At 38.1% G+C, this 25,422-nt stretch overlaps 7 protein-coding genes across 7 annotated transcripts; 1 reads left to right on the forward strand and 6 right to left on the reverse strand.

Annotated features, from left to right (window-relative positions):
• Window positions 1–303: 303 nt before the first annotated feature.
• On the reverse strand, window positions 304–1,864 carry GCK72_003528 (uncharacterized protein; the record flags this gene model as incomplete). Its single annotated transcript, XM_053724109.1, has 5 exons — window positions 304–379; window positions 427–622; window positions 879–1,200; window positions 1,243–1,341; window positions 1,814–1,864. The coding sequence occupies 5 exons, from the start codon at window positions 1,862–1,864 to the stop codon at window positions 304–306; spliced, it is 744 nt and encodes a 247-aa protein (XP_053592754.1).
• Window positions 1,865–4,214: 2,350 nt separating this feature from the next.
• Window positions 4,215–4,853, forward strand: GCK72_003529 (uncharacterized protein; the record flags this gene model as incomplete). Its single annotated transcript, XM_053724110.1, has 1 exon — window positions 4,215–4,853. The coding sequence occupies one exon, from the start codon at window positions 4,215–4,217 to the stop codon at window positions 4,851–4,853; it is 639 nt and encodes a 212-aa protein (XP_053592755.1).
• Window positions 4,599–5,423, reverse strand: GCK72_003530 (uncharacterized protein; the record flags this gene model as incomplete). Its single annotated transcript, XM_003107325.2, has 3 exons — window positions 4,599–4,966; window positions 5,014–5,125; window positions 5,172–5,423. The coding sequence occupies 3 exons, from the start codon at window positions 5,421–5,423 to the stop codon at window positions 4,599–4,601; spliced, it is 732 nt and encodes a 243-aa protein (XP_003107373.2).
• A 559-nt stretch (window positions 5,424–5,982) lies between these two features.
• On the reverse strand, window positions 5,983–6,366 carry GCK72_003531 (uncharacterized protein; the record flags this gene model as incomplete). The annotated part of the gene is made up of 1 exon (XM_053724111.1): window positions 5,983–6,366. The coding sequence occupies one exon, from the start codon at window positions 6,364–6,366 to the stop codon at window positions 5,983–5,985; it is 384 nt and encodes a 127-aa protein (XP_053592756.1).
• Window positions 6,367–6,878: 512 nt separating this feature from the next.
• Window positions 6,879–7,704, reverse strand: GCK72_003532 (uncharacterized protein; the record flags this gene model as incomplete). The annotated part of the gene is made up of 3 exons (XM_053724112.1): window positions 6,879–7,234; window positions 7,296–7,401; window positions 7,447–7,704. 3 exons carry the CDS (start codon window positions 7,702–7,704, stop codon window positions 6,879–6,881), a joined length of 720 nt encoding a protein of 239 aa, XP_053592757.1.
• Window positions 7,705–8,283: 579 nt separating this feature from the next.
• Window positions 8,284–9,176, reverse strand: GCK72_003533 (uncharacterized protein; the record flags this gene model as incomplete). Its single annotated transcript, XM_053724113.1, has 4 exons — window positions 8,284–8,425; window positions 8,479–8,695; window positions 8,756–8,861; window positions 8,907–9,176. 4 exons carry the CDS (start codon window positions 9,174–9,176, stop codon window positions 8,284–8,286), a joined length of 735 nt encoding a protein of 244 aa, XP_053592758.1.
• A 13,514-nt stretch (window positions 9,177–22,690) lies between these two features.
• GCK72_003534 (uncharacterized protein) lies at window positions 22,691–23,772 on the reverse strand (the record flags this gene model as incomplete). Its single annotated transcript, XM_053724114.1, has 4 exons — window positions 22,691–22,765; window positions 22,809–22,860; window positions 23,296–23,416; window positions 23,697–23,772. The coding sequence occupies 4 exons, from the start codon at window positions 23,770–23,772 to the stop codon at window positions 22,691–22,693; spliced, it is 324 nt and encodes a 107-aa protein (XP_053592759.1).
• Between the last annotated feature and the right edge of the window lie 1,650 nt (window positions 23,773–25,422).

Below are 25,422 nucleotides of genomic sequence, written 5' to 3' on the forward strand. Positions count from 1 at the left end.
GGATACGGATTTTCAAGGAATCGGAGAATTTTCGAAACAGTGTAGTTTGTAGTACGATCGAAGAGCCACTGAGTCCTTGTCAACCCTCTCCGACAAACATCGTTTCCATTAGATAGGGATTTGAAAGTAGTTGGGAAAATGGGAGGAGTCAAATTTGTATAATTCGAAATAAAAGAGACATGGAAACTTTTTAAATATTAAAATGATAATCCCAAAAAGTCATCTTAGGTCATTAAATCTGAGGTTCGAATTACTAATGAAGTGAAGTAAGATAAGGAATCCTAGTTTTTAGAAAAACGCAAATTAATTAATTTGAGTTAATCCCTTTCGACACGCAGCACCTCTCCAACAGTATCCATGAAACACTGTACAATAACATCTGAAAGTTTTTAATCACCAAAATGAATGGAATCAGATGTTTCTCACTCGGCACGACTGATTCCTGTTGTACACTCATTATGCGCAATATAAGCGCAGAAGTTTTGTCGATTTACGTCTTCGCATATATTCATCTTGTCGTAGCCGCCAATGGTTTCATCGATTAGTTCAAGGTTATCTCCGTCAGTCCAGAAAACAGTGTATTGTTTCCAGATTTCGGAGAAGGAGTAGATCTGTTTTCGACCTAAAAAATGTTATTCTGATATATCTCTTTTACAAGGGAAGTCTTTAAAGACGCGACTGTCAAACAATCTATAAATTTGGTTATAGATACTTTCGACTACGGACAGTCCATTTCTACCATCAAAGCCGGCTAAATGTCTCTGCGAGGCGAGTTATGAGCTCTCAAACTCTGAGCGTTTTTACATGGAATTTCTAATCAGCCGCATTTACGCTACCGCGCAGTTTCATGTGTGTTGTCCAGCGGATAGATGACTTACCATACAAATAATCATACTCTTCTTGCCCCCTTGGTCCAGTAATACTCAACCAACCACCTTGTTCGCACATATTGACTGCAGATGCATGATCATTACATTCAGGATTTTCGAACAGCTGTAGTCCGATGCAAACATAGTAGACATCCCTCTGGAACAGTTTTGTTCCATTTTCACATTTGAAAGTACTTCTTGAGAATGTAATAGATGAATTGCTTGTGGCGATGAAGGTGTTGTTGTGAAGTTGTTCATTTTCAATCCACAAATCAGAAACAGTGCCAGATGCCCATGACGTTAGAGGACATGTTCCGTTTTCCAGATATCTCTTTAAAAATGACGATTTGAGATTTTGAGTTAGTATGCCTACCTTGATTGCCAAAAGTTTGTTGGCAGCTGAGTCCAATTTGTTTATTTTTATTGTTTTGGGATTGTAGAGTTTGCATGTAGAAGAATAGTAGAAGGCAATCTGAAAAGGTTACTTCCGTTATGTTGATGTTCCTGTATCGTTTTAAAGATGATAGGACTAGGAATTTTGAATAAAGTAAAAAATAATTAAACATAATGTATGTCAGGCAGGGAAGTGCAAAACTAAGAATTTCGGAAATTTCGCAACTCTGAAATATTCCGAATTATTTTTTTTCGGAAAATCCGAAAATGTCGGAAACTCGCTTTTTCAAGTTTTTCATAGTCAAAATCTATAAATATGTAGTTAGTGAAAACTAAAATATCGGAAAAATTTCCGAAAGTTTCGGAATTTCCGATTTCCGTTCCGCATATCCCTGATGTCACGTTTGGGCTCTCGCTATTTCCAATCCCCGTGGGTTTTAGATTACTGTACAAGTTTCCCAGTCTTCTCATTACCTAGTTCTCATACTAAATACGATTCATTAGTTTTGTAGTTTGTAGTCTCAATGCTACTTCTCTCCTCCCCAACTTACCATACATTCTCTCATCCCGTAGCATTTTGAATAACACTGCTCCCATGACATCTTAAATTCTGAGCTCGATGTACTTTCCACAGGTTCTCCATATATCAGCATCATTTTTAACTCGTAGCCATGCAGTGATAGAATAGACAAGAATAGTATGAAAAGGAGAATATTCATGTTTCCAAAACAGGAGATTTGTTAGAAATGAGAAAAGTGGGGAGCCGAGACGAAAAGCTCGGTCATAAAAAGTTTTAGACTATAAAACTAGGCTTTGTATGTACACACACACACAATTTTTACATCTTGGGGAGAAATCAAGAGTTGTATGTAGTTTGTAGTCGATTAACTTCATCTAGAGAAGATCTGGGTCTTAGACTCTTCTTGTAGTCACAATTCGGTGTTTCAGAACGACAAAATTTTGTATCAATTTCAGGCTCCGCCTCCAAAACAAGAAGTGAAAGTCCCCTCAAACTACCAAGCTTTCGTACTCAAATAGGTCGAAAACTGTGCATTTCAGTTCTGCTTTGGGGGCGGAGCCTAAAATTTAAAATAAATTCAAAGCAGCTCACCCCTTCTTACAACTGCGTCCACAATTTTTCATAATAATTTACAAAAAACCTTTTGAAAAACAGCGAAATTACTCTGCGTATCTCGCCGATGCTCTCTCGTTTGCAATGGGGCGCGGTTGTAATAAAAATGCTCGGCTAATAGTGTATTCACTCCTATATTTCGATAATAACTACTAGTAAGCTTCATCCCAATTCGAGGTTTTGTAGTTTGTAGTTACTAAGCCGCAACAAAAAAATTTGAACGTTTTCTCTTTTCCCTCTTTGTTCCCAAATAGTGCAAACAAAAAAAAAGGAGAAAAAAAAGGGAGTAAGAAAAAATAATTAAAAGTGAATGTGATATTGAATTAATTTGTCACTCCTCTCCTTCCTCTTCTTCCTATTTTTCCCTCCCTTCTGACGAAGAAGCACGCAATGAAGCGAGAAAAAGAAGGAATTTTGTCTTAAAGAGAGAGAATTTTCTTATTTTGTATTTGTATGTGGGTGTGTTTATGACTTTGAATTTCATGCCTTTCTTGCTGAAAGTCAGAAGTTTCCTTTTTTCATTTCTTTTTTTGGTTTTTGCACGTTCGGTTTTTGAAAATCTAAAATTATTGTCGTGTGTCCGGAAATTGAGATTTTGAACTAGAAATGTTGTTTTGAGGTAGTTATGAAATTAATTAATTTGCACAAACATTTTTAGGCTCCGCCTCTATAACAAGATCGGGATTCATTTTTTCTTAGGTCCCTCAAACTGTCAATAGAGATTCCTGTTATAAATTTGTTTTTCTTAAATTTAACTTGTTTTTTATATTGACAACATCAATGACATAAACAAATACTTAAATCTAATAGTTTCATATCCGACTTCTATCTTTAAGCAAGAAAATTAAAGTACTATACTTGTAAACCCGCATCTTTCTCAAATCTTTTATTCTGTTATGGCTGATTAAAAAGCGCCAAAAAATTGCCTTGCAGTTCTTTTGGCTGGGAGATCATGAAAAGTTGCTCTATTTTCTAAACTTTGAACGCTATTCTCAGCTGTTTTTGACCTGCTTCCTTTTTTCAAACCTCACTGAACACCGCTTTTCAAAAATATCCATTTCTCTACATATTTCTGCATCTCACTCTCCATTATTCACACTTTTTTCAATTTTCAGAACTCCATAATCAACATCAACAACATTGGCCTACTACTACAGGCAGGTGGTTCTACAGGAAGGTATGTCTATCAGGGCTCTTAAATTTGTGAATGATTAGGTATCTTTATTATTTTCCTCTTGGACGTTTTGAGTTAATAGGCAGAGTCCGATAATTTGAAGACTTACACACTTTCTACCTCGATTGATGATGTTTTGTTTTATTTAAAAAAAGAGCACAAAATGAGTAAATTTTCACAGAAATCAGCTTGTAGATCCTAGTCGTCTAAATACCTTAGACCTCGTCAGTAGACATTCTCAAACATTTAAAAAACATTTCAAATCAATTTTCCAACTCAACAAAACAATAACTGATCTATTCTTAGGCCTCTCTTTTACCTTCTCAATACGTATTATTAGTTTTCATTCTATTATTACTCCCCCTCACTGATGCAATTATCTCAATTCAATTATCCTATTTTGGGTGCAGTGAACATATTCTATTTCTTTTCTGCAAGAAAGACAAACGTCATGATGTCATGCTTGGCGGGATTTTCAGAATTTCTAGAAAAAGAAAAAAGTTGTTTACAGGTACATACACCAATTTGTAGTATGATGTATGATCTTGAAAACTTTATTTATTTCTCAAAAAAAAATTATCTGGTGTGCCATTGGAGCGTTCTTCTATTCCCAATCAATTTATCGTGTCGCCTTCTTCCCGCACGCATGCATTCTCTCCTTTGCTTCACACCACATATCGTCTATCTTCCCGTGCACAAACGTCTTCCAGAAAGCGAATGTCACACCGTTTGTGCCGATGATAAGGTTGGCGCATGTGGAGACTCTGAGAAATACCGAGTGATCACCATGTATAGGACAATTTTTAACCAAAAATGTTCCGAAATTCTACATTCAGACGCCTCCAAGGGCATAACACCGATTGCATATGAGAAACTGCGCTCCGAGCGGATTCAGCACAAATTTGCTCAAAGTTCGGCACAGGGACGAGATGTGGGTCTGGTTCAAAAAATTTTATTCAACATTTATTTATTCAAAACTCTTCTAATCATATTTATTCCTTATCGTAATCCAACCATTATTTTTCCTTTCTCAAGTCGCTTTCTTCCCACACGCATACAATCTCGTTGTCGAATGACACCATGTATCATCCAACAATCCATGCATGAATCCCTTCCACACTTCATATGCTGTGACCCCGTTTCTACCGATGGAAAGAACGACGCATCCGGAGATTCCATAGACTCGATGTACATCCTTATACCCATATTCCAACATAGGATTTCCTGCTTGCCATCCGAATCCATCCGTACCATTCTGAGTGTGTCCATCGGTCCAGTAGAATGAGTTCCTCGAGTCTGGACACGCACTACGAGAACCACACTCAGGCTTGTTTCTAGCGCCAACCCACACTGAGGGTTTTACTAAGTTATTCTGAATAACGAGTTGTCTTCCGGCTTCTGAAAACTACTGACTACAAACTAAACTTGATCAGCTAGGTTCTTACCAGCAATTCTCATTCTCTCCTCACTTGACTGAAATCCTGTCAGTTTTGCTCCATGCGATTTACACTGTTCCTCAGAAACCCCTACGCCGAGCATGGTTGGGTGAACAAAGGTCTGAAAATTGTGAATATAGAATTGTAGTTTGTAGTTTAGCTCTTACCCCTACACACCAATTTCCCTGAGGCCTCTTGAATAGCAACCAGTTAGCCGGACAGTTAGTACGCTCTCGGGGTGGTCTACCTGGTTGTGGTCGAGGCGGACGAGGTCTATGGGGGCGTGGCCGATGCTCATGACTGTCACTACTATCGCTATCATAGTCATAGCGACCTCTACCACCACCACCCTTTCCTTTAACAATAATGGATACAGTAACCCCAATAAGGAATATGAATAGAAGAAAGCTGGGATTCATTGTTGAAGAAAAGAAAGGTCGAGTCGTGCTTTTATAGGGAAAGCGATGATTGCAGAAACGAGGGGTCTACGCAGTTTTTGCAATATTTTTTCCTCCGCTATAAGATTTTTAAAGAGCGAAAATGTGATCTCTGATGGTGTTGTCAATTTAACGGCCATCGATGCCAATTGCCAACTTCACGGCTCGATAGTCCCGGGCTACATTGTTTTTCCCCGCAAAATCCCTCGAAATTATGAGCCGAGCTCTCACACAATTATTCCTTTCTATTTATGATCTCTTTTCCCGATTTGTTCAATCGAAACCGGTAAATTCTACAATATTTTCCATCCATTGCCGCCTCCTTCATTATTTGAACGGCGCGCGCTTTCGTCTACAGTACTCCGTTTGTCGCGAGACTCCAGATACGGAGGCGGCAGGGAGCATTTTTAGGCCAACGCCCGCCGCAGCTCGACTAGTCTCCACCGCACTGCTCTACGTTTTAGGCACGTTGCGGTCCGTTGGTGACGGATTTTCCCCCTTTAATTTGTCAACAGATGGTTCGAGCGTAACGGGTAGCTACTCATACCAAGTTTGGTGCAGTTCGCTTGCTCCACTGACAACTTTCATTCAAAACCCGTCTCAGATGGTAGTTTTTCTCACTCACCTTGACACACCATTTCCCTTGTGGCCTATCAAATGTCAACCAATCCGTCGGACACTTCTCCTCAACTGGTTCCTGTGCTATTGGAGGTCTTGGCTTGTGATGTCCTCGTTTTCCGGAGCCTCTTGTGGATTCAACCTCGTCAGAAGAGGAATCATGAGAAGACGAAGAAGAAGAGGAAGAGGAGGGCTCAATGGATAAGAAGTGATCGTGTCTTCCATCCTTTCTGGATCTTCCTCGATGTGCTTCTATTGAAGTAATGAAGAAGAAGAGAGCTATAGAGAATAGAGGATGTAAGTTCATGGTTTGAAAGAACTATGAATGGAAAGGACTAGTTTTGTATCTTTCTGGTTCCCAAGAATTATAGTTTCTGGTGATAAACTGTGGGATACGGAAAAAGAAACTCAGAGCGACATTTTGTTTACAATGGTTGTGTCAGGAAGGTAACTTTTGTTGTTAAGGACGATACCTAAATTTGGGAAATTTCATCAAAGATCAGACACGCGGTTTGAATAACTCAAATGCGCTCTATGGGATATCTTTTAGAGTTGTCCTCAATCCTCAAGGGAACCTTTTTCATACACAGGTTGAGAATTTTCTGAAACTTGGCACACATATACTTTCGAATGTGCTCAATTAAATGGCGTTGTCCGAATTTGCAAGAATTATGCTCATTGGCTGGAAATTTGGGTTTGAAAGTTCTTGAAAACCAATTTAATGCGGTAGTGACGGGATTTAAACGAGAAATTTAAAAGAAAATGAGTTTTCATTCTTCATCAGTTAACAAAACCACATTAAAAACAATTATCTTATTATCACGTCGCCTTCTTCCCGCACGCATACATATACTGCTTTGCATTACACCACATATCATCCATCAACCCATTCCAATACCCATTAATCTGTCCACCATTACTGACGATAGTAAGTGTAGTGCATGAGGAAATGCCATACACGTGATGTACATCCTTATACCCATATTCCAGAGCAGGATTTCCAGCATTCCATGTGAACGCATCCGTCCCATTCAGAGAGTGTCCATCGGTCCAGTAGAACGAGTTCCTCGAGTCTGGACAAGCACGTGGTGAGGTGCATTCGGGTTTCGCTCGACCACCGAGCCACATGGGACCTCTTCTCATTTTGTGTTGGACTGCAATCTGTCTAGCCGCTTCTGAATAATACCTGGATTCTCGACTCAGGATTCAGAATTCTTGACTACAAACTACAATTACCTGCAAGCCTCAGCCTCTCTGCACTCGATTGCAATCCAGTCAATGTTGCTCCCATTGTTTTACATATGTCGTCTGCAGCGTCTCGAGTAAAGGAACCCACGAAAGCCTGTAACCTGTAGTTTGTAGTGCTTTTAAGTCTCTTCCTATGTACCTGAGCACACCAATTCCCTTGTGGTCTAACGAATAGCAACCAGTTAGTCGGGCAGTTTGTCAGTTCTCTGGGTGGTCGAGTCGGACGAGGTTTGTGAGGGCGTGGCCGATGCTCATGACTGCCACTACTATCCCTACTATCACTATGACTGTGGTGACCACTGTGGTCGTTGTAACCACCACCACCACCCCCTCCTTCAATAATAATGGATACAGTAACCCCAATAAGTGAGGGAAATAGAAGAAAGCTAGGATTCATTGTTGAAAAAAAGGAAGGTCGAGGAAAGGTGAATTTATAAGAAAAGTGGTTTAATGACAGATCGGAAAGAGGGGAAGCGGGGGTTTTTGCAATAAATTCGCCGCCGCGATTAGACTTCAAGAGCAAAATTTTGATCTTTGATGGTTAGAACGTTACGGATGGCTACCAACTGTCATTCAGAGTTCATGGTTTGGCAGAAATAGTTGTTTAGGAGGAAATGACTATCTCATCTTATTTCCAAGGGCAATGGTTTTAGGCAACAAAGTTTTTATTAGGCCAGTTTACCCTGAGAACCCGAAAACAGTCATGTTATCGAACATTGTGTAAAAAATTTAATTCAGGGGAAAACAGGGAAATTTTTCTCTTGTGGCTACATTCTTCACATGGAAGTCGGTCTACACACAAACATGGATGTATAGTTCGGCACAATTCTTACAACTACACTCCAACAAAATTCCTTTCAACAATTTCCTTCTGTTTCAACAAAGTGCGGTTTTAGAACCCTGCAAAGGTGTTGGTGAAGAAAAAACCAACAAAATCTTTATTACTATCTCCATGATTAAAAAATGCTCATCCTTTTCACGTTGCCAACTTCCCGCAAGCATACATTCTGACCTGGGCAGTACACCAGACATCATCCAGCAGTCCATGCACAAATCCGCGCCAAAAGTGGACGGCTCCACCATTTCTAGCAAATACAAGAGTAGCGCATCCAGAGACTCTGGAAAAAAGAGAATAATGAGGTTAGCCTAATACACAGAGATAATGACTCACCCCATCGAATGGTTTAAATAATAATACTCCAACGCGGGATTCCCGACTTCCCATGTGAATCCATCCGTCCCATTCTGTGTGTGTCCATCGGTCCAGTAGAACGAGTTCCTCGAGTCTGGACAAGCACGTGGTGAGGTGCATTCGGGTTTAGCCCTGCCTCCAACCCACATCGCACCTTCTGCAATGTTGTATTGGACGGCAAGAAGACGCGCGGCTTCTAAAAAAAACCAATCCTCTATTGGATACAGTAACCCCAATAAGGAAGAGAACTACACACCTGCAAGCCTCTGCCTCTCTAAGCTCGACTGTAACCCTGTCAGCGTTGCTCCGAGTGCTTGACACTGTGCTTCTGCTGGATCTCGTGCAAGAGTAGCCACGAAAGCCTGTAACTTGTTTGTAGTTTGTAGTGTTTCTAAGCCTCTTCCTACCTGAGCACACCAATTCCCTTCTGGCCTCGTGAATAACAACCAGTTAGCAGGGCAGTTAGTACGCTCTCGGGGTGGTCTACCTGGCTGTGGTCGATGCGGACGAGGTCTATGGGGGCGTGGCCGATGCTCATGACTATCACTACTATCCCTACTATTGCTATGACTGTAGTGACCACTGTGATCGTTGTAACCACCACCACCCCCTCCACCAACAATAATCGATACAGTAACCCCAATAAGGGAGAGAAATAGAAGAAGGCGAGGTGTCATATGGTGTTGAATAGTTTGAACTCCCCCGCGGGGGCTAGATCCCTTTTATAGCAACGAGAGCGAAAAGGTTTTATTGCAAGAGAATGCTAGGAAATAAGAAAACAAATTATTACCCATTTGCCGTTGACTGATCACTCGTTCAAAGTTCAGCCCGAGGATCTCGCTGCGGAATTTTGATTTACGGCGTCTCTCTACCGTACTTTGCCCCAAAAAAGTTTTAAAAGTACGGTAATCGCAACGAGACCCACACCGAACAGGATTTCTTCCGCCAACTCTTCCGCTAGTTGACAATCTGTTTATTTACCAATTCTTTCTAGAAGAACATCATTAAAAATGACAATGTTGAGTCGAAAACAAGATAAGATCGCTCCTCAATTTCCATATGTGTAGTTTGTAGTCCTCTTTAAACAGATCAAGTCAAAAAACAAAATTTTAAGACATCTCACAACCTGCTTGCATGCAATTTTGATAAAATACTTGAAATATCACATGCTGCACCTTTAATTACTGGTTTGAGCTGGCGGACGCTGTACATAAAGCCTTCGTGATTTACATTTTGCTATTCGTTTTTAATATTTAGGCTCCGCAACTGTGACATTTCGCAACCATATTACTAGCAATAGTTTAACCTAGTTTTTGTCAAAAAATTGTCTTTTTAATTATTTTTAAATACATTCCCAGGCCTTTTGGTACACTCAACATTTTCAACTAACCCAACTTTGCAAATGGGGTGTGGTTGCGAAACGTCGTAGTTGCGAAACTTCTAGTGACAAAATGTCGCGGAGCTAATATTTTTAGTTTTGAGTATTTATGACGTTGCTTCTGCACATAAATTTACACATGATTTGCTCTGACAACCTAATAATATTATGCACATGCAAAAGGAACATGAAAAGTGTAATGAAATCAACTCTAAGCGCAAAAAAATGATCTCCCTGAATGAATATAACTATAACAATGAATTTTGAAAAAATTGAACTTGAGCCGGGGTGTTAAAGGCGCATCTTAATTGTTCAGATGGGTCTCGTAGTTGTAAAAGAGCAATTGCCGTTTTTTCGAGCTTTGCAGGTCTGAAATTAGCTGTAAATCTTGTTTCCCGCTTTCAGACCATTTTGTACAAATTCCATGCGCCTTTAACACCCTCTGCCAAGTGTTCGTGAACCGATAATAGACATGCATTAGTTGCTGACCTAATCAACACGTTTTCCCATTTTGCCTTTCTCCATAGTTTTTGTCAAATACTGTTATGAAGTTCAGTGTTTCCAAGATGTGTAGTATGTCTGCTAGTAAATCTTCCGTAAGCAACTACAAACTACAAACCAGTAAAAATCTCAAATCTCTTTTTTTTATGTTTTGACAACATTTTAGAACAACTGTGCAAGAATTAAAAATTTAGTTTCTGATTTTTTGATTCACACATTCTTTCCCTACAATGGAGTGCACATCCTTCTGAATTCCAAATATACCCCATGCCTCTCTCTCTCTCTCTCCCCAACATATCTCACTTCCATGTTACTTCCAGTTACCTGAACCTTTTGACCTGCTCTTCCTTTTGTCTCTTTTTTAAAAGACAACAGGAAAGTGTATCGGATGACACACCCTTTTCTGAAAAAAGGGAAAAATAGAGGGTGGAAGAATTTACCTTACCTAGTAGTACTTATATTTTTAGAATTGGTACGTCTTTTTCACAGGAACGTTTTTATTTAGGTCACGCCCGTTTTCCTACCAGGGGCGCATTCCGTTATTATAGGTAAGAAGTAGTTTCCATATGTTGAAAACTGCAAAAATGTGACTTCATCTTAACATCGTTACGCCTACTTATGTAATCTTGTTGCAACCTCTCAAATGCTCTTATTTTTCTCAGCTGTACTTTCTATTGTACCCAAAAACTTTCCTGATTATCGACGCAAATTTAGGAGCTGACAATAAAATTCTCTTGAAGGTGGGTCTGAAAATTTGAATCAAGACAGTTATGAGCTCTCATAAGTGCACTTTTTCATTGAATTTTAATTAGAAATTTATTATACTTTCACGTGCACCATGGGAAAATTCAATAAAATCTCAGTAAGTGTCAATTTTGAGTCGCTACGTAGTGAATTTTCATGAGCAAAATCATTGTTAGAATAGCCGGGTAGAATCTCCAAGTTGCTGTGCAGCCATGACTAACTCTATGAGAATTTTGATACAAAAATTAATTAACATAATATTCCGCGTATTCTCACAATAATTCATCTGAAATTCCAGAAAAACAAGAAGATATGACTAACACACACCGGGAGAACCGGAATTAAAATTAAAATTGAGAAGAAAAATAATATTGTCTCCATAATGTTATTCAATTAATTTTTTGTGACATTTTCACATGCTCTCCACTTTTGAAAAAATTAGGAAAATATATGGAGAACATAAAAGAGAAAAAATAAGAAAGAAATCACCTGTCTCCTTATTTTATCAATTTGATTAACATTTGGTATTTTTGTGTCATGACATTTTATAGAGAAAAAAGGAAATAAGAAATTAGGAGGTGTGTTTGAGGACAGGTTGTAGTTTGTATCCTTTATTCCCCATTTCACCCAAAGAATTTTTGTAGTTTGTAGTCTCTAAGCCTCGCCCACTCATTCAAATTAAATTATCCGTTTACAGTAATCTTCGAAGCGATTTTTTTTCTTAAAAGAAGTATGGATCTAGTTTTCTCATTAAGGTGTCACACATCCCCCCTTTTAACTTGTTTTTAGCTCTCCCTGAGGAGTCCCCCTCCCCCTTTCTTTTCCGTCCTTTCATCCCATGCTCCTTATTTCTTGACATGTCCCATTTTCTCCTCTTCTTCTTCCCCTCCCTTTTTTTCCGAATAATTATCCTTGGGCAGGTCTCTCCTCTCCTTTCATGTTTCTTTCTCATTCGGAGAAGAGATGGAAATGTCTCTTTTCTCTTTTTCACTTTTGACAAGAGATGACGGACAAGGGGGGAGGGAGCTGCTCTCTGGATTTTTTATTTTGAGATCAAGATTGTTACGGATATGTATATCTTGGATTATTCAGATGACTTATAACTAGAAACTGCGTCATCATCAGGTGTAGCATAGTACCCATCTACATTCTTGTCTAACTAGGGAAGGCCTCCGAGGAACCGTGGAGTTATAGGACGTGACATATATAATTGGAAAGTTGATTCCAAATGTATATTCATTTTTTGCTCACGACGTCTGGTATTCGAAAAAAAAAGTCAAAGTTCTGAAAAATGTGAAATTAGTACGTTTCTGACACGCGGAAAAGGTTTTGAAATGTTTTTTTTTTTGCAATTTTCGCTTAATGATTCAATATTTTCCCGAACTTTGACCTTGTTTTTCACGAAATACCAGACGTTGTGAGCAAAAACTAACTGTATATATTTGATGATCTGCCCTAGTAATCCTCAGCAATTAGCAGCTGGATTATTGCTTGGATTATTGCTGCTGTAGCCTTCAATATAAAATGTTTTGACAGATTAAACTTCTTATTCTTATTTAGATGCTGAGAGACATCTTACTTTCTCTTTTCTAAACCGCTAACAATTTTTTTGATGCATAGGAAAGGTTACCTGCAGTTATGGAACGTGACTTATTTAATTGGAAAGCTGAGAAAACATTGATTCCAAATATCTGTTCAGGTTTTGGGTGTCCCTCAGTTTGTATTTCCGCATACATACGTTCACTTTTGCTGCTTAAAACCGTACAGTACTAGTCAAAACCTTTCCTGTTTTGAAATTTCTTGTTTCCAAAACGATTGAGAATATCCTTGTGTCATCAGTTTTCCCAAAATTCCAACTTTTGAAGTTCCCGTCGAAAAGTGTTGTCAACTACAACTCTAAGTTTGATTTAATTAGAAATAGTTAGTAAGTTTTAATTAGTAATTTAATTAGCAATAACTATGCCGGAATTGACATCATGGGACAAGCAATGACCACGAGACAGACTCTCCCCGTTTCTCTTTTTTTTATTATCAAAAAGCTACAGTCAAAAACTTTTTTCCAGGTACTCCAGCTCTGGAAGCACACTGAAAATAACTTTTTTGTGTAGAATTTACTAATTTATTCCTATTTGAATCTCTGTCACCTGTGTAGACCGTTCCATAGCATTTTTAGTATTCTCTTCACAAGTATTTTTGAAGAGATGCCATCCATCTGCCAATATCTTGTAATTTCTTCAATACCACGTTCTCCTTTTGACCTCTTGCCTCATCTTTCCTTAATCTTCCGTCTTACAACTACTATCCCTTCCCTCATCCCATTTCCCCTCATTCCTAATCCAAATTGTTTCAGAAGTCATGAGTATCCATCGCCGCCGTCAACTGCCCGCCTCTCCAGATGACATTGCCACTGGCAACGTCATCTACACTCCGATGACACCACAAATAATGAGGAGATGTCATCCACGTCTTCAGGAAGTGCGGAGTTTCGATCCGGCATTGGTTTCACAGTTGAGGTTAGTCATGTTGGGAGGGAATTATTTATGTTTTTTGTATTATTCCATTAGTAAGATTAGTTGTAGAATATGTAAAGATTTTGCATTTTTGATAAGATATTCATGAGAATATTTCATGACATGAGTCTTTCTGTAGCTGACATTGGGAAAACTCGTTTTTGGACTTCTGGAACTCATTTAGGGTCTTTTCATTGGAGGAAATCGGAGTAGATCTTACAAGGGAAGTTTTCGGAGACGCGGCTTTCAAACGACCTATAAATTTGGTCTCAGGTACTTTTGAATATGCGGAGTCCTTTTATGGCATCAAAAGCGGCGAAATGTCTCTGCTAGCCAAGTTGTGTGCTCTCGACCTTTTCATGTTGTTAAGCTGACCAAATTTATAGATAGAATGAAAGTCGCGTCTCCAAAGACTTACTTAAATAAAGTTATGTTTTAGATCTACAGTTCTGATTCTATTCTAATTTAGTCATTGTGGTGTCCGTTCTGCTCATAAATTTCAGATATTTTTTATACAGTACCGGCCTAAAATGTATCATTTTTTACCTTTTTTAATTGAAAATTCTCAACACTGTATGTAGCTCTTGCAATGTTCAGGATAAGTGAGACAGCCTGAATTTCTGAAAACTAAACTCAGGAACCTCCAAATTCTCTATTTATCTTCAAATCTCAATATTTTCCAGTTTTTGACGCTCTCGTTATTCTCGGTATACCCACTACTCTATTTTTTATCACAAAAATCTCACTTAAGTTCCCTATTATTCCACATTTTCCGGATTACCTTGTAGTCTATAGTCTCTCTGCTGTTGCACCGACTCATAAAAGTTGTAATGGATTCTCAATATTTTATGATGCTTCTCAGATCATCACCGTCCAATCACCTAGTAGTCGATACTCAATAGTATATACGTAATAACCACCCACCTAATAACATTTTCCTTCTTTTTTTTGTTTCCCCCAATAACTTCAAAAGACGTCCCGACAACTGGCAAAAAGATGATTTTTTGTTCGCGTTTTGAAAAAGTTCGGATTTCTTCTCCCTCCCCTGCTCGGTGTCTTTTCACTACGTTACTATTACAACTTAGGCTCCGCCCACTTTTTGGAGATGCTCCCGTGGATTCAGGAGGGGCCAGCTGATGACCACACACTACTAGTCTGATGTCTCTCTGTTTTATTATCATGTTGCTGTTAGATGAGCAGTTGTTTTGAACGGAGACTGGTCTATGGAACCTTTTGATTTTATTTTTGGGATGAGGCCTAGTTTTGTAGTTTGTAGTTAAAGAGAACTTGGAGAACAGCTTAATTATTAAGTTTTTTGATTTTTAGCTGCATACCTTCAAATTTGTAGTTTGTAGTCAGGGAGACTTTGTTGTGTTTTTGTATTTTGTAGTCTTTAACCAAAAAATTTTCCAAGTTTTTCGGTGATTTTTGAAAAACTTTATGGCGAAAAATTTTTCCTATTTTTTCCAAAAAATTCTGCTGAAATTTTCAAAAATTAAGAATCAAAAACAGTGATTTTTCGATTTTTTCTGAAACAGTTTTAAATTTTGTACTCAACAACAGGCTCTTAAAAACTTACAGTTTTCATACAAATTTCAGATTTTTCCCTCACAAAATCTCATTTTTTCAGACAGTTTCTATTGGAAATTTTTCGGTTTTTTTGATAAAAAATGTTTCGATTATTCGGTACGAAGTTTCCGAAAAAAAGTTTTTCAAAAACTAGCACAACCCTGATTACATCACAATTGCATCACGGTATTTTGTAGTTTATAGTCTCTAAGCCTCCCAAAAAAATTAACTTCCCATTTTCACGTTCTCTTTCCCCCCTCCCTATTACTTTCATTCCTCTTCTCACACACTTTTTTCTTCTCCAGAACGGGGGTCAAATTACCTGACTCCGCCCACTTTTAGTACTTTTTGCTTCTTTTCGCAACAATATCTAAACTATACTATTTTCTTACTTTTGACACCTGACTCTGTTTTAGATTTTTAGATTTTAAAAATAGCAACTTTTTTCATCATTATTTCATAATCCCCAAAGTTTGATAGTGTCTGGCGCACCTGTGACGCGTTTTTTTTCAAATCTTTTTGATTGACTATAATACCTTCGTATTAATGAAGTATTGTATACTCAAAATTAAGAACCTGGCGTACCTCTGGCGCGTTTTCCAGATCAGTTAACTGACTGTGACATTATGATTCTTATGTAACAGAAACAAGCTGGCGCGCCTGAGACGCTTTTTCAAAAACATTGATAATTGTAACGTATTGGACAGTGAAGCTAACATTACTTACAAAAATTTTTTTCGAGCGGATGGTGTTCCTTTGGCGCGTTTTAAATCAATTCTTTCGTATTTGAACCTGGCGCACCTTCGGCGCGTTTTTCTTCAATTTTTTGTAAACACGTTAATTTTCGAAAAAGCTTAGAGGTATCTGGAGCATTGTTGACGCGTTTCCCACTTTTTCTTGTTTTTTGATGGCTGGCGCTTCGTAGACGCATTTCCAACTAAGTTTTCTGATCAAAAGAAGTTCAACTATCACAAGAAGTATGTACTTTCTCCCTCTCACTTTTTTCCAGGTGTCTCAAGGTCATCCCCACTGATTTCTCTGCACTCTCTCATATCCCCGTACTCTCTCACTCTCAAGTTCAACTTGTTATTTTCTCTTAGTGTTAGACCTCCCCTTCTCTCTCTGTATATATGTATAAGTTAGAGCTCTTTCCCCTACCGCCCCACTCGATCGCCACGATCTTACGGGAAGAGAGAGAGTGTGTGAACGTGAGAGACGCAGAGAAGCTAGAGATATGAACTGTCTCTCTTTTCTCCAACTTTTGTTTGCTTTTGAATAGAGAGAGATTTAGGGGGATAGAAAGCCTTGTCACAGCACAGAGAGAGAACTTTTTTGCATTGCACACACATACCGCCCGTCTACACTTGTTCACTCTTCAAAACTTCTTTTTGCATGACTTGTTCGTTTTGTGGAGTCTTGTGACTGTGCCGATGATTTTTTGGGATTTTTTGATAGATCAGGACAGAAACTCAATATTTGATTTACGCGAACCTTATTAGCTATAAAATATACTATATTCTATAGTTTTTATGTTTTCATGATGTTTTATTTTCTAAACTTCCCTAGAATCTTGAAAATGAGTATCCTGATGAGCCAGACCTTCTGAATACCATTCCCGAACTGAAGCATTCAACGGTTCATTTTTAAAAGTTTTCACTTTTTTTATATTTTGAAACTTCTCCCAAAATTCGGCATAAAATCAAATGACCGTGAGTTCACGGGGAAAATATCCTCAAATTTCAGATTTAAATTTCTCGAACTGTGAAGGTCCGCAGCAAAAACAAGAATTATATAATTAAACAGCGTTTTCTCAGTTTTACAATAGCATAGGTAACTTGCTATTACTCCATTCATCACCTACAACATTCCCTAATTAACAACCGGTCTCCTTTTTTTCGGTTTTGATTAGTATTAGGCCTAAGACAGACGGTTTTAACTCGGACAGTTTTGATGTTTTCCTTATCAATTCCCAAACATTTCTAGAAACCTCAAAACTAGAACTGAACAGTTGATTCCAAACTTCAGAGATTTACCAAAAACCTATAAAGGTGTACCCAGCGGTATATCTTGGTTCCCAAAAGCGATATCAAAAAATTGTCAACTGACAAAATATTGTTCAATACTTGTAGAACATTTCGGCTCTATTGGCAAATAATGGTCCCAACCGCAAAAAACGGTCCCAACCGCAAAGAATGGTCCCAACCGCAAAGAATGGTCCCAAAATTTTGGGTGACCCAAATTTCCGAATTACATGGTCCCAACCGCAAAGAATGGTCCCAACCGCAAAGGATGGTCCCAAAATTTTGGGTGACCCAACTTTCAGAACTGAATGGTCCCTACCGCAAAGAATGGTCCCAACCGCAAAGAATGGTCCCTCAAAATTGATACGAAAAACGTTTCACCATTCTCTTTGGCTTAGGTTTCTTAGAAATTGGGAAAAAATTGACAAATACGATTAATAATCGGTTTTGTCAAGTTTTTCACCAATTTCTAAGAAACCTAAGCCTAAGAGAATGGTGAAAAGTTTTTCGTATCAATTTTGAAGGACCATTCTTTGCGGTTGGGACCATTCAATTCGGAAACTTGTGTCACCCAAAATTTTGGGACCATTCTTTGCGGTTGGGACCATTCTTTGCGGTAGGGACCATGTAATTCGGAAATTTGTGTCACCCAAAATTTTGGGACCATTCTTTGCGGTTGGGACCATTCTTTGCGGTTGGGACCATGTAATTCTTTGGGACCGTTCTTTTATTTTTTGGGACCGTTCTTTGCGGTTGGGACCATTATTTGCCAATAGAGCCAACATTTCTTCAGTTGGAAATAATTACGTATCATTGAAGCCCGTCAAAATATCATGCTTTAAACTCTTGCTACTGGTTTTACGGTATATGTGCATTTTTGTACTTGAGAATGCTGAAATTGTTCTGAAACTCCATAAGTACAGTGAGCACATCTTCTTATGACTTTTCTGATTTTTTTCCTTTTACGGGGGCGCTGTCGACGCGTTTAATATCATCATCATCTTCTCTGGAGAAGAGAACGACAAATCTGTTCAGACTCCTTTTCTGGGGATAAATAAATGGCCAAATATTGTTTTTAATATTCTGAGAATAGAAAGTCATTTATTTCTACAACCTCAACCGTCTTTCCCATTCCTTTATAGTTACAGTGACCACAATTTGTCCGTGACTCACTCTCCCAATCTTCTTTCCTTCGAAATATATTATTATTTATGCAAAACTCTTCCAAATAAGTGTTTTCTCTTCCTCTCTTCTCCCTAATAAGAAATCTCCCTTCCAAAATGAAGTGTTTTGTTTTTATCCCATTCACTTCCTGGAATAAGTTGTCCTCCCCCCTGAGGCAATTGAGAGAGAATTGGATCATTGATGGTCAACTGATTTAGAGCTGTTCCAGTTCTTCTTCTTCTTCTCGTTTGTTTTTTTTTATTTGAGCACAGAATGAGCATTTTTATTTGAGAGTGAACAAACACATTCCGTTTTTCCCAGTAGTTTTTTTATTTTTCAAAATGAAAAATAAATTCGTTTGATTGGGACTGGAATCATGGGAATGAAGGTGGGTGGTGGTCATGTGAGATTAATGGGAGTAGGGGGCGTTGAGACTACATACTACAGTACAGTAATCTCAGTAGATATGAGCCCCGTTAGTTTTCTGTCGTCAAGTTTAAAATCACTGTGACTCAGCGGACCAAGACAGCACATCTGGAAGTGAAAAATCACTTTAATTGGTTTTCCAAAGTTTAGTACTTGTTTAAAGTTTGTTTAGACCACATTGTACTACAAATGCCCTCAATTCTTATTATCTCAGCACAGTTATTACAACTGCGCTTTACAGAAACCTCCTCTCTTTCTCTTTGAATCTCTCAATTTCGCACACAATTTTCTTTGGTTTCGGTAGAGCGAGGTTGTACGAAGCGTGTCGTGCTAATACCGTCTTCGGCGATTTCCAAAACTGTTCCCTCTGTAACCTGGATGGGCAGAGCTGTGAGGAATTCCTCTTTTCGACTTTTTTCACTTCCGACTTATTTTTTTCGAAAATTTGATTTCTGAACAACTTTGTTGGGCGGTTTTATGTTATTACCGCAATAAGAATCCGTTGTCTTCCATTCCAAGATTTGTTCGAGTTTTAATTCGAGCAGTTCTAATTCGGACATCACCTTGATTTCTTGTTACCAGCTGCTAAAACAATAATTACTAAGACTAAAAATCAAAGCATTTTGGTCTCTTCTTTAAAAGATCAGTATCTTTTCTCCTCTTGACCTCTAATTGATCTTTCTTATAAAAATCATGCCATCTCTTCTAGATTCCGTCTTTCTCAGTGTTATGATAACCGTATTCTAATAATATTGACTCATTCGTCCCATTTTAGCGTTCTCTCTTACTCCCTTTTTTAGTCAGTTATACTAGTAAATGATCCATATGGCAACATGGTGTATCGACTCCAAGTTTTCAAGGTTCCAGACATAAAAAATGCCTCAACTAGCATAAAAATCATGAAAATCCACTCAAAAACCCATAAAACCCAGTTTCCCAACTTTTTGACAAAAATCGTAGAAAAGGCTTACTGGGATTTTCGAGGTATGTATAACGCCACCAGCAGAGGTACCAGGGTTCGAGTTCACCTGGTGCTCAAATTTTTTGTTTTTGAGAAACCCTCAGGGTCAGATAACGCGTCTCAGGTGTCCCAGCCGCTTTAGTCTTACTGTCTCATTGTCAACTGGACGTTTTTGCTATCTCTCTTTCACATTTTCTTTGAAACGCGCTGCAGGCGCGCCAAGAACTTTGAAAATTGTCTCACTTTCTTATCCTACAGTATGTATCCAGCTACGCGCCGCTGGCACGCCAGACACACTTCCAAATATGAGTCATAGTGATTTTTGGGTGGGTTGGGAGTCTTCCTCTCACACACATATCTGGATAAGTGTTGGTCAACACACACACCACTTATTAACCTCTCCTCCCATCCCATCAGTTATCCTACGCATTTTTCTCACTCTTCTTGTTTTGTTTTCCATTTCTCTTGTGGTTTTCAACAACATAAGGACTCTGCTAATTTTCTCACGCTTTTGGATTAAAATTCTCGATTATTATGTTGTTGTTTCTGCATTCTGTCACGTAGGGCAATTTGACAAACTCAAACTTGTCAAATCGGGCAGGGCTAATGTATTGCTCGGTCCGACTTTATGAAAAGGTACCTATTTTTTACCGAATTTCTTGAATTTTTCAAAATTTTCACATTAAAAATCCTATTTGATATTTGATATTTTATTTAACTATTTAAATATACAGAAAAAGTCACTGGAGGTCAGGTAAAGTCCCTCACGAGACTAAACCTGAGAAAGGAAACCGGGAAATAAGGAATTAAAAAATAGGTGGGCAAGGGGGAGGGAGAATAAAGAAGAGAATAAAGACTATTTCTTGATGCATTACTAGCTTTTCATTGAATTCTATACTACTATAGTCAAAAATTCTATATTTTTAAAAAAAATTCAAAAAAAATTCAAAAATCTCTAAATTTCGTTCAAAACGTTTTTGAATTTCAAACCCCGGCCCGTGACAAGTTCGGATAAAGTTGAAAAAGCATTGTAGACTACAAACTACATAAATCGTTAAACCGTTATTCAGTATGGTCAGGCGTGTCAGTGTCACTTCAAGATTTTTTGATTGTTTGCAATTTGACCTCTGAAACAGCTTACAAGGGCGATTTTTACTTTCAAAATCCCATAAAATTCATGGAAATTGGCAAAAAAGATACAATGACAATCATGTTACACTGACGCATACACTGACAATTTTAACAAAGCCTAATTCGGTTTTGTAGTTTGTAGTCAACCAGTTCCCCCATTTTCGTTCCAATACCAAAACTTTGGCTCCAAAAAAGTTTCTGAGCAGATCTATTAGCAAGACACGCGTCTTATAACTGCGCTCCACCGAAATGTCTTTGACAGCGCGGTTGTAAGAAGCGTGCCGTGCTAATACCTGAACTTCAAGCATTTTCCTGAGTTTCTAATGCCTACAATCACATTTTCTGCAAAGGCTAACTAGCTTTTGTAGTTTGTAGTCACTTTTTTCTTTTCTTTCCCCCTGTTTCCTTCTTACTTAACTCTATTATCCTGAGCACACCCGCAGCCTGCACTGCGGCCACGGAAGAAGTGACAAAAAAATAAGAGAAGACACACTTTTTTCTTCTTAGTTTCTGTTTTTTTTTCTTTTTGGAAAAGGAAAAGGAAGAGATTCGGGCACCCCGGGAACCCTTTTCTTTGAAAAAAACATTTGAGGAAGGGGATGGGTTTTTGTGTTAAGACACCCAGTTCCATAGTTTGTTAAGCTCTTCTTTAGACACCAGTCGTTTTTTTTGCAGATAGGGGTTTTTTGGAGGTTTAGACACTTCAAACCACAAAATTTATTGTTTTTTTTTGCATTGTGCACCCAGAAACGTGAGCTTGTTGGTACTATTAGCACCACACGCTTCTTACAACCGCGCTCTACCGAAACCGAGGAAAATTGTGTGCGAAATTGAGAGACTCAGAGAAAAGGAGTCATTTTTCAAGAGGATTTTGGTCGAGTTGTGAGAACTGTGCTGAGTTAATATAAGCTAGAAGTTTCTGAATTTTCTACAATTGAGTTTTTGAAAAAAAAACTATTCATTAACTGTCTAAACCTCACTTTCATGTCTCTACGATACCTAACCATTAAAATTGATACATTTCTGGGAATCTTTGAGTCATCTATTATAGAAAAATAATTAGACTAACTAAGAAATGCGTAGTCACTACTGCTTACATAACTTAAAACCTACTAACAATGAAGGTAATTTTGGAAAGAAAGAGGGGATATTTTCCTTTCAAAATTGATCAAAAACTAGTTTGCTAGATTCCTTGAAAAAATATACCATCTTCCAACATGGGCGGTTTTATTTTTTGTGAAGACTAGGTGAATACATGACTGGAATTCTGGAAATAGTAGTTGTTAACCATAGTTGTCAAGGCCCGGCCCGGCCCGGAAAATTGGCGCCAAATACAAAAATTCAAACTTTTTCAAATTTTTTTCGCGAAAAAGTCAAATTTTCGACTATCACTCAGAATTTGAAGAAATTCTGAAAAAGCATCAAAAATTGTCACATTTTTGATTTAAAAAAAAGGATCATTTTTTGAAGCCGGGCCTTCGGGCCGGGCCGGGCCTTGACAACTATGTTGTTAACAACTCGGTATACTCGTTCAACTTTCTGCAGCATGTCTGCCGACTTTCTGCAGCATCTCTGGCGACAGTATGTAAACCATCAACAGAGAGTTGCCAGAGATGCTGCAGAAAGTCGGCAGACATGCTGTAGAAAGTGAAGCCAATCCTTCATTAAACCCTCCCAATATTACGAAACAATAAAATGAAAAACAATTGTATTAAATTAAAGAGTTTTATTAAACTAAATTAAAGAGACAATTAAAAAATGAAATATACGAGTCATCAGAGTGATTTCATCCATGAATATTCGTGGGGCACATTAACAGGAAACTGAAGAAGTACTTGAGAGATTGTTCCTTCAAGCGAATCTGAAAATATTTTTTGTTTTGAATATAAGAAACAATTCCTCACTTGTTCACCATGGCCTATCGAATGCAGTCGTTTCTTTCCTTTTCCGATTAATCTGCAAAAAAAATGTTGGTTTTTGTGGGGAGACTGTTTTAAATTTAGTCATGTGTGTGTTCGAACATGCTTGCGAGCAGTTTTCAAAGCATTATGTGTCTGACGGCGAGTCTGTACACTCATTTACATTTTTTCAAAATTGGATTTCAATACATACAAATACAATACTTGTCCAGAAACCGCGCCTTTTTAGCAAAAAAAACCGTCTTTCTGTGAGATATCTGTGAGTTTGCTAACTTTATCTGAAATATTTCGATCTTCGTAACGTCAAACTGTGTATGTTTCGCCCAAACAATATAATTATCCTGGGATAGATTTTTAAAGAAAATACGATTATAAACTCGTAAAAATGACTATATTGTTGTGTTATTTTTTTCTTTTATTACTCCGTATATTTGTAAACCGTGATATTCTCACATCCCTTTTGAATATTTACCTCATTTTCCTGTGACTACCAGTTACAGCTGGAATATGAACATATGTATCTCCACTGATACCCGGCACTTTCACCGCTCCAACTATATCGTCCTTTTCTCTATTCCATGACTTTCCTTGTGCTGAAAACAAGATTCGTTTAAATTAAAGTCAGAAAACCAACAAAAAAAATAACGAAATCGGTTTAAAACGGAAAAAAAATTAGAAAAATCTCATGAAAAAAAAAACTCAGAAGCACGCAACGCGGACACGCTTCGCTTGAAAATTGCTCCAGACAGTTGGGGGCACCCTCCAATTTGCTACAGAAAGTCGGGGGCGCCCACACGATATCTCTAAAAGAGAGGAGAGGTTGCAAGTTGCTGCAGAAAGTTGCGAGTATATGGACCGAAAAATATGTCGTACACCAATGTAATCCAACTAGCTGCAGATAGTCAGAAGTTCGTGCCATTTTTCTCCAGAAAGTCGGCAGAACCTCCATATTGCTGCAGAAAGTCGCCAGAACCTCTAACTAGCTGCAGAAAGTTGAACGAGTTTACCGAGAAACTTGTCAACCGGGTCGGCGTGTAAATAGCTGAAAACACAATATTATGAACTGAAAAATATACCAAAATGTAGATCTCGACGAGTTCTATGTCAGTGACCTACTACCGGCTGAGCTGTTATTCGTTAATGTACCGCGGACCGGAAAAAAGCGCCAGAATACGCGAAAATGGTCAAAAACCCATTCTAGGCAGGCCCGTGACACCTAAACGAATACATCCGTCGTGTAGAATTGAATTTGACCATTACCGAAAGTTTTTGTTTTTTGAGACGGAATGGGGGTCGAAAATTGTCAAAAATAGGAATCCAAAAAGGAGGTTTGATCTAAGGCACTAAGATTTTTTTTTAATTTTACTCGAGAAAAGTCCTTTTTTCAAAATTGTTGATAGATTTTCGGGTAATTTTTTGTCATGTATATTAGTTAGTACAAATGCTACAATGACCACGTAACTACAAGCTACAATCTCTATATTAACTTCTGTAAAACCAACTGATTTTTGTTCTTTTCAATCTCTCCTTCCCATTCTAGCAAGTTGTTTGTTTTCTGTACTCTCCCGTTAATCCCTCTCTTATATTTTTTGACATTCTCTCTCTCTTCTTTTTTGACTTCTTAATGCCACGTCATTTGAGAGAAAAAGAATGAAAGAGGATTAGTGTTTTAGTCGAAACTCTTCGCTTTTAGCCATTTGGGAGCAGAGAGATTTATAGATTTTGGCTCATTCTCAACTTTAATTTTTTGCGAGTCTCCTATTATAGTAGCATCCATTTCGTACCTACATCACTTTTTGGTCGCTTAACAGGAAAACGGCCGAACGAAAAGGGAACGTAATAAGGAAAAAGGACAAGAGAGGCTTCAACAAAGTGGAAGAAACTCAATTTTCACAGAAGAAGAAGAGACCACGAGTTGCTCTTTTCCTCCTCCTATTTTTGTCGTTTTTTGGTACTTTTGAGTTTCTGTTTCGTACTTTTTGCAGTTTTAATCATAGTGAGGTTACCAGAATTGCTAGAGATACCTACTCACAGGGTCATAAAAAGTCCATATGAAGCAACTGCGCTCCAAAAACATTCTGGTAAATATAGCGCGAAATTCAAAAAAAATATCCAATTTTTTTTTGTTGAGTTGAAAATTAGTAAAAATAAAAAATAAAAGTCAGCAGCTTCATTCGAAAAACTTAACTCCCTATCGTCCTTCCACGTTATGAGCACGAAATTTGCCTGAGCTGTGACTCAATTGGCAACCTGGCAAGTGGTATGCAAACGCGCTTTACTAGACTTTCGGTTTCGCGGGAAAATAATTTAAATTCATATGTACTAAATATGACCCCGTGCTACTGAAGCTAAGAAACTACAAACTACAGAAAATGCTCAGCATTGCTAGAAATCTTTCCAACATTAATTATCATTAGAGCGCATTCACCGTATCCTCCATCCACCCATTACTGTACATTTATATCTATTTCCATTTTTTCTGTCTTAAAATTTCAGAATTTCCCGCGAGTTTTTGGTTTTCTGAGCATCCTTCGAGTCGCTGCTCAACCCACTGAAAATTCAAATTTTCGATCCTTTTTTACTGATAACTCTCACTTAT

This window comes from Caenorhabditis remanei, chromosome I, assembly GCF_010183535.1.
Source record: "Caenorhabditis remanei strain PX506 chromosome I, whole genome shotgun sequence".
Lineage (NCBI taxonomy): Eukaryota > Metazoa > Nematoda > Chromadorea > Rhabditida > Rhabditidae > Caenorhabditis > Caenorhabditis remanei.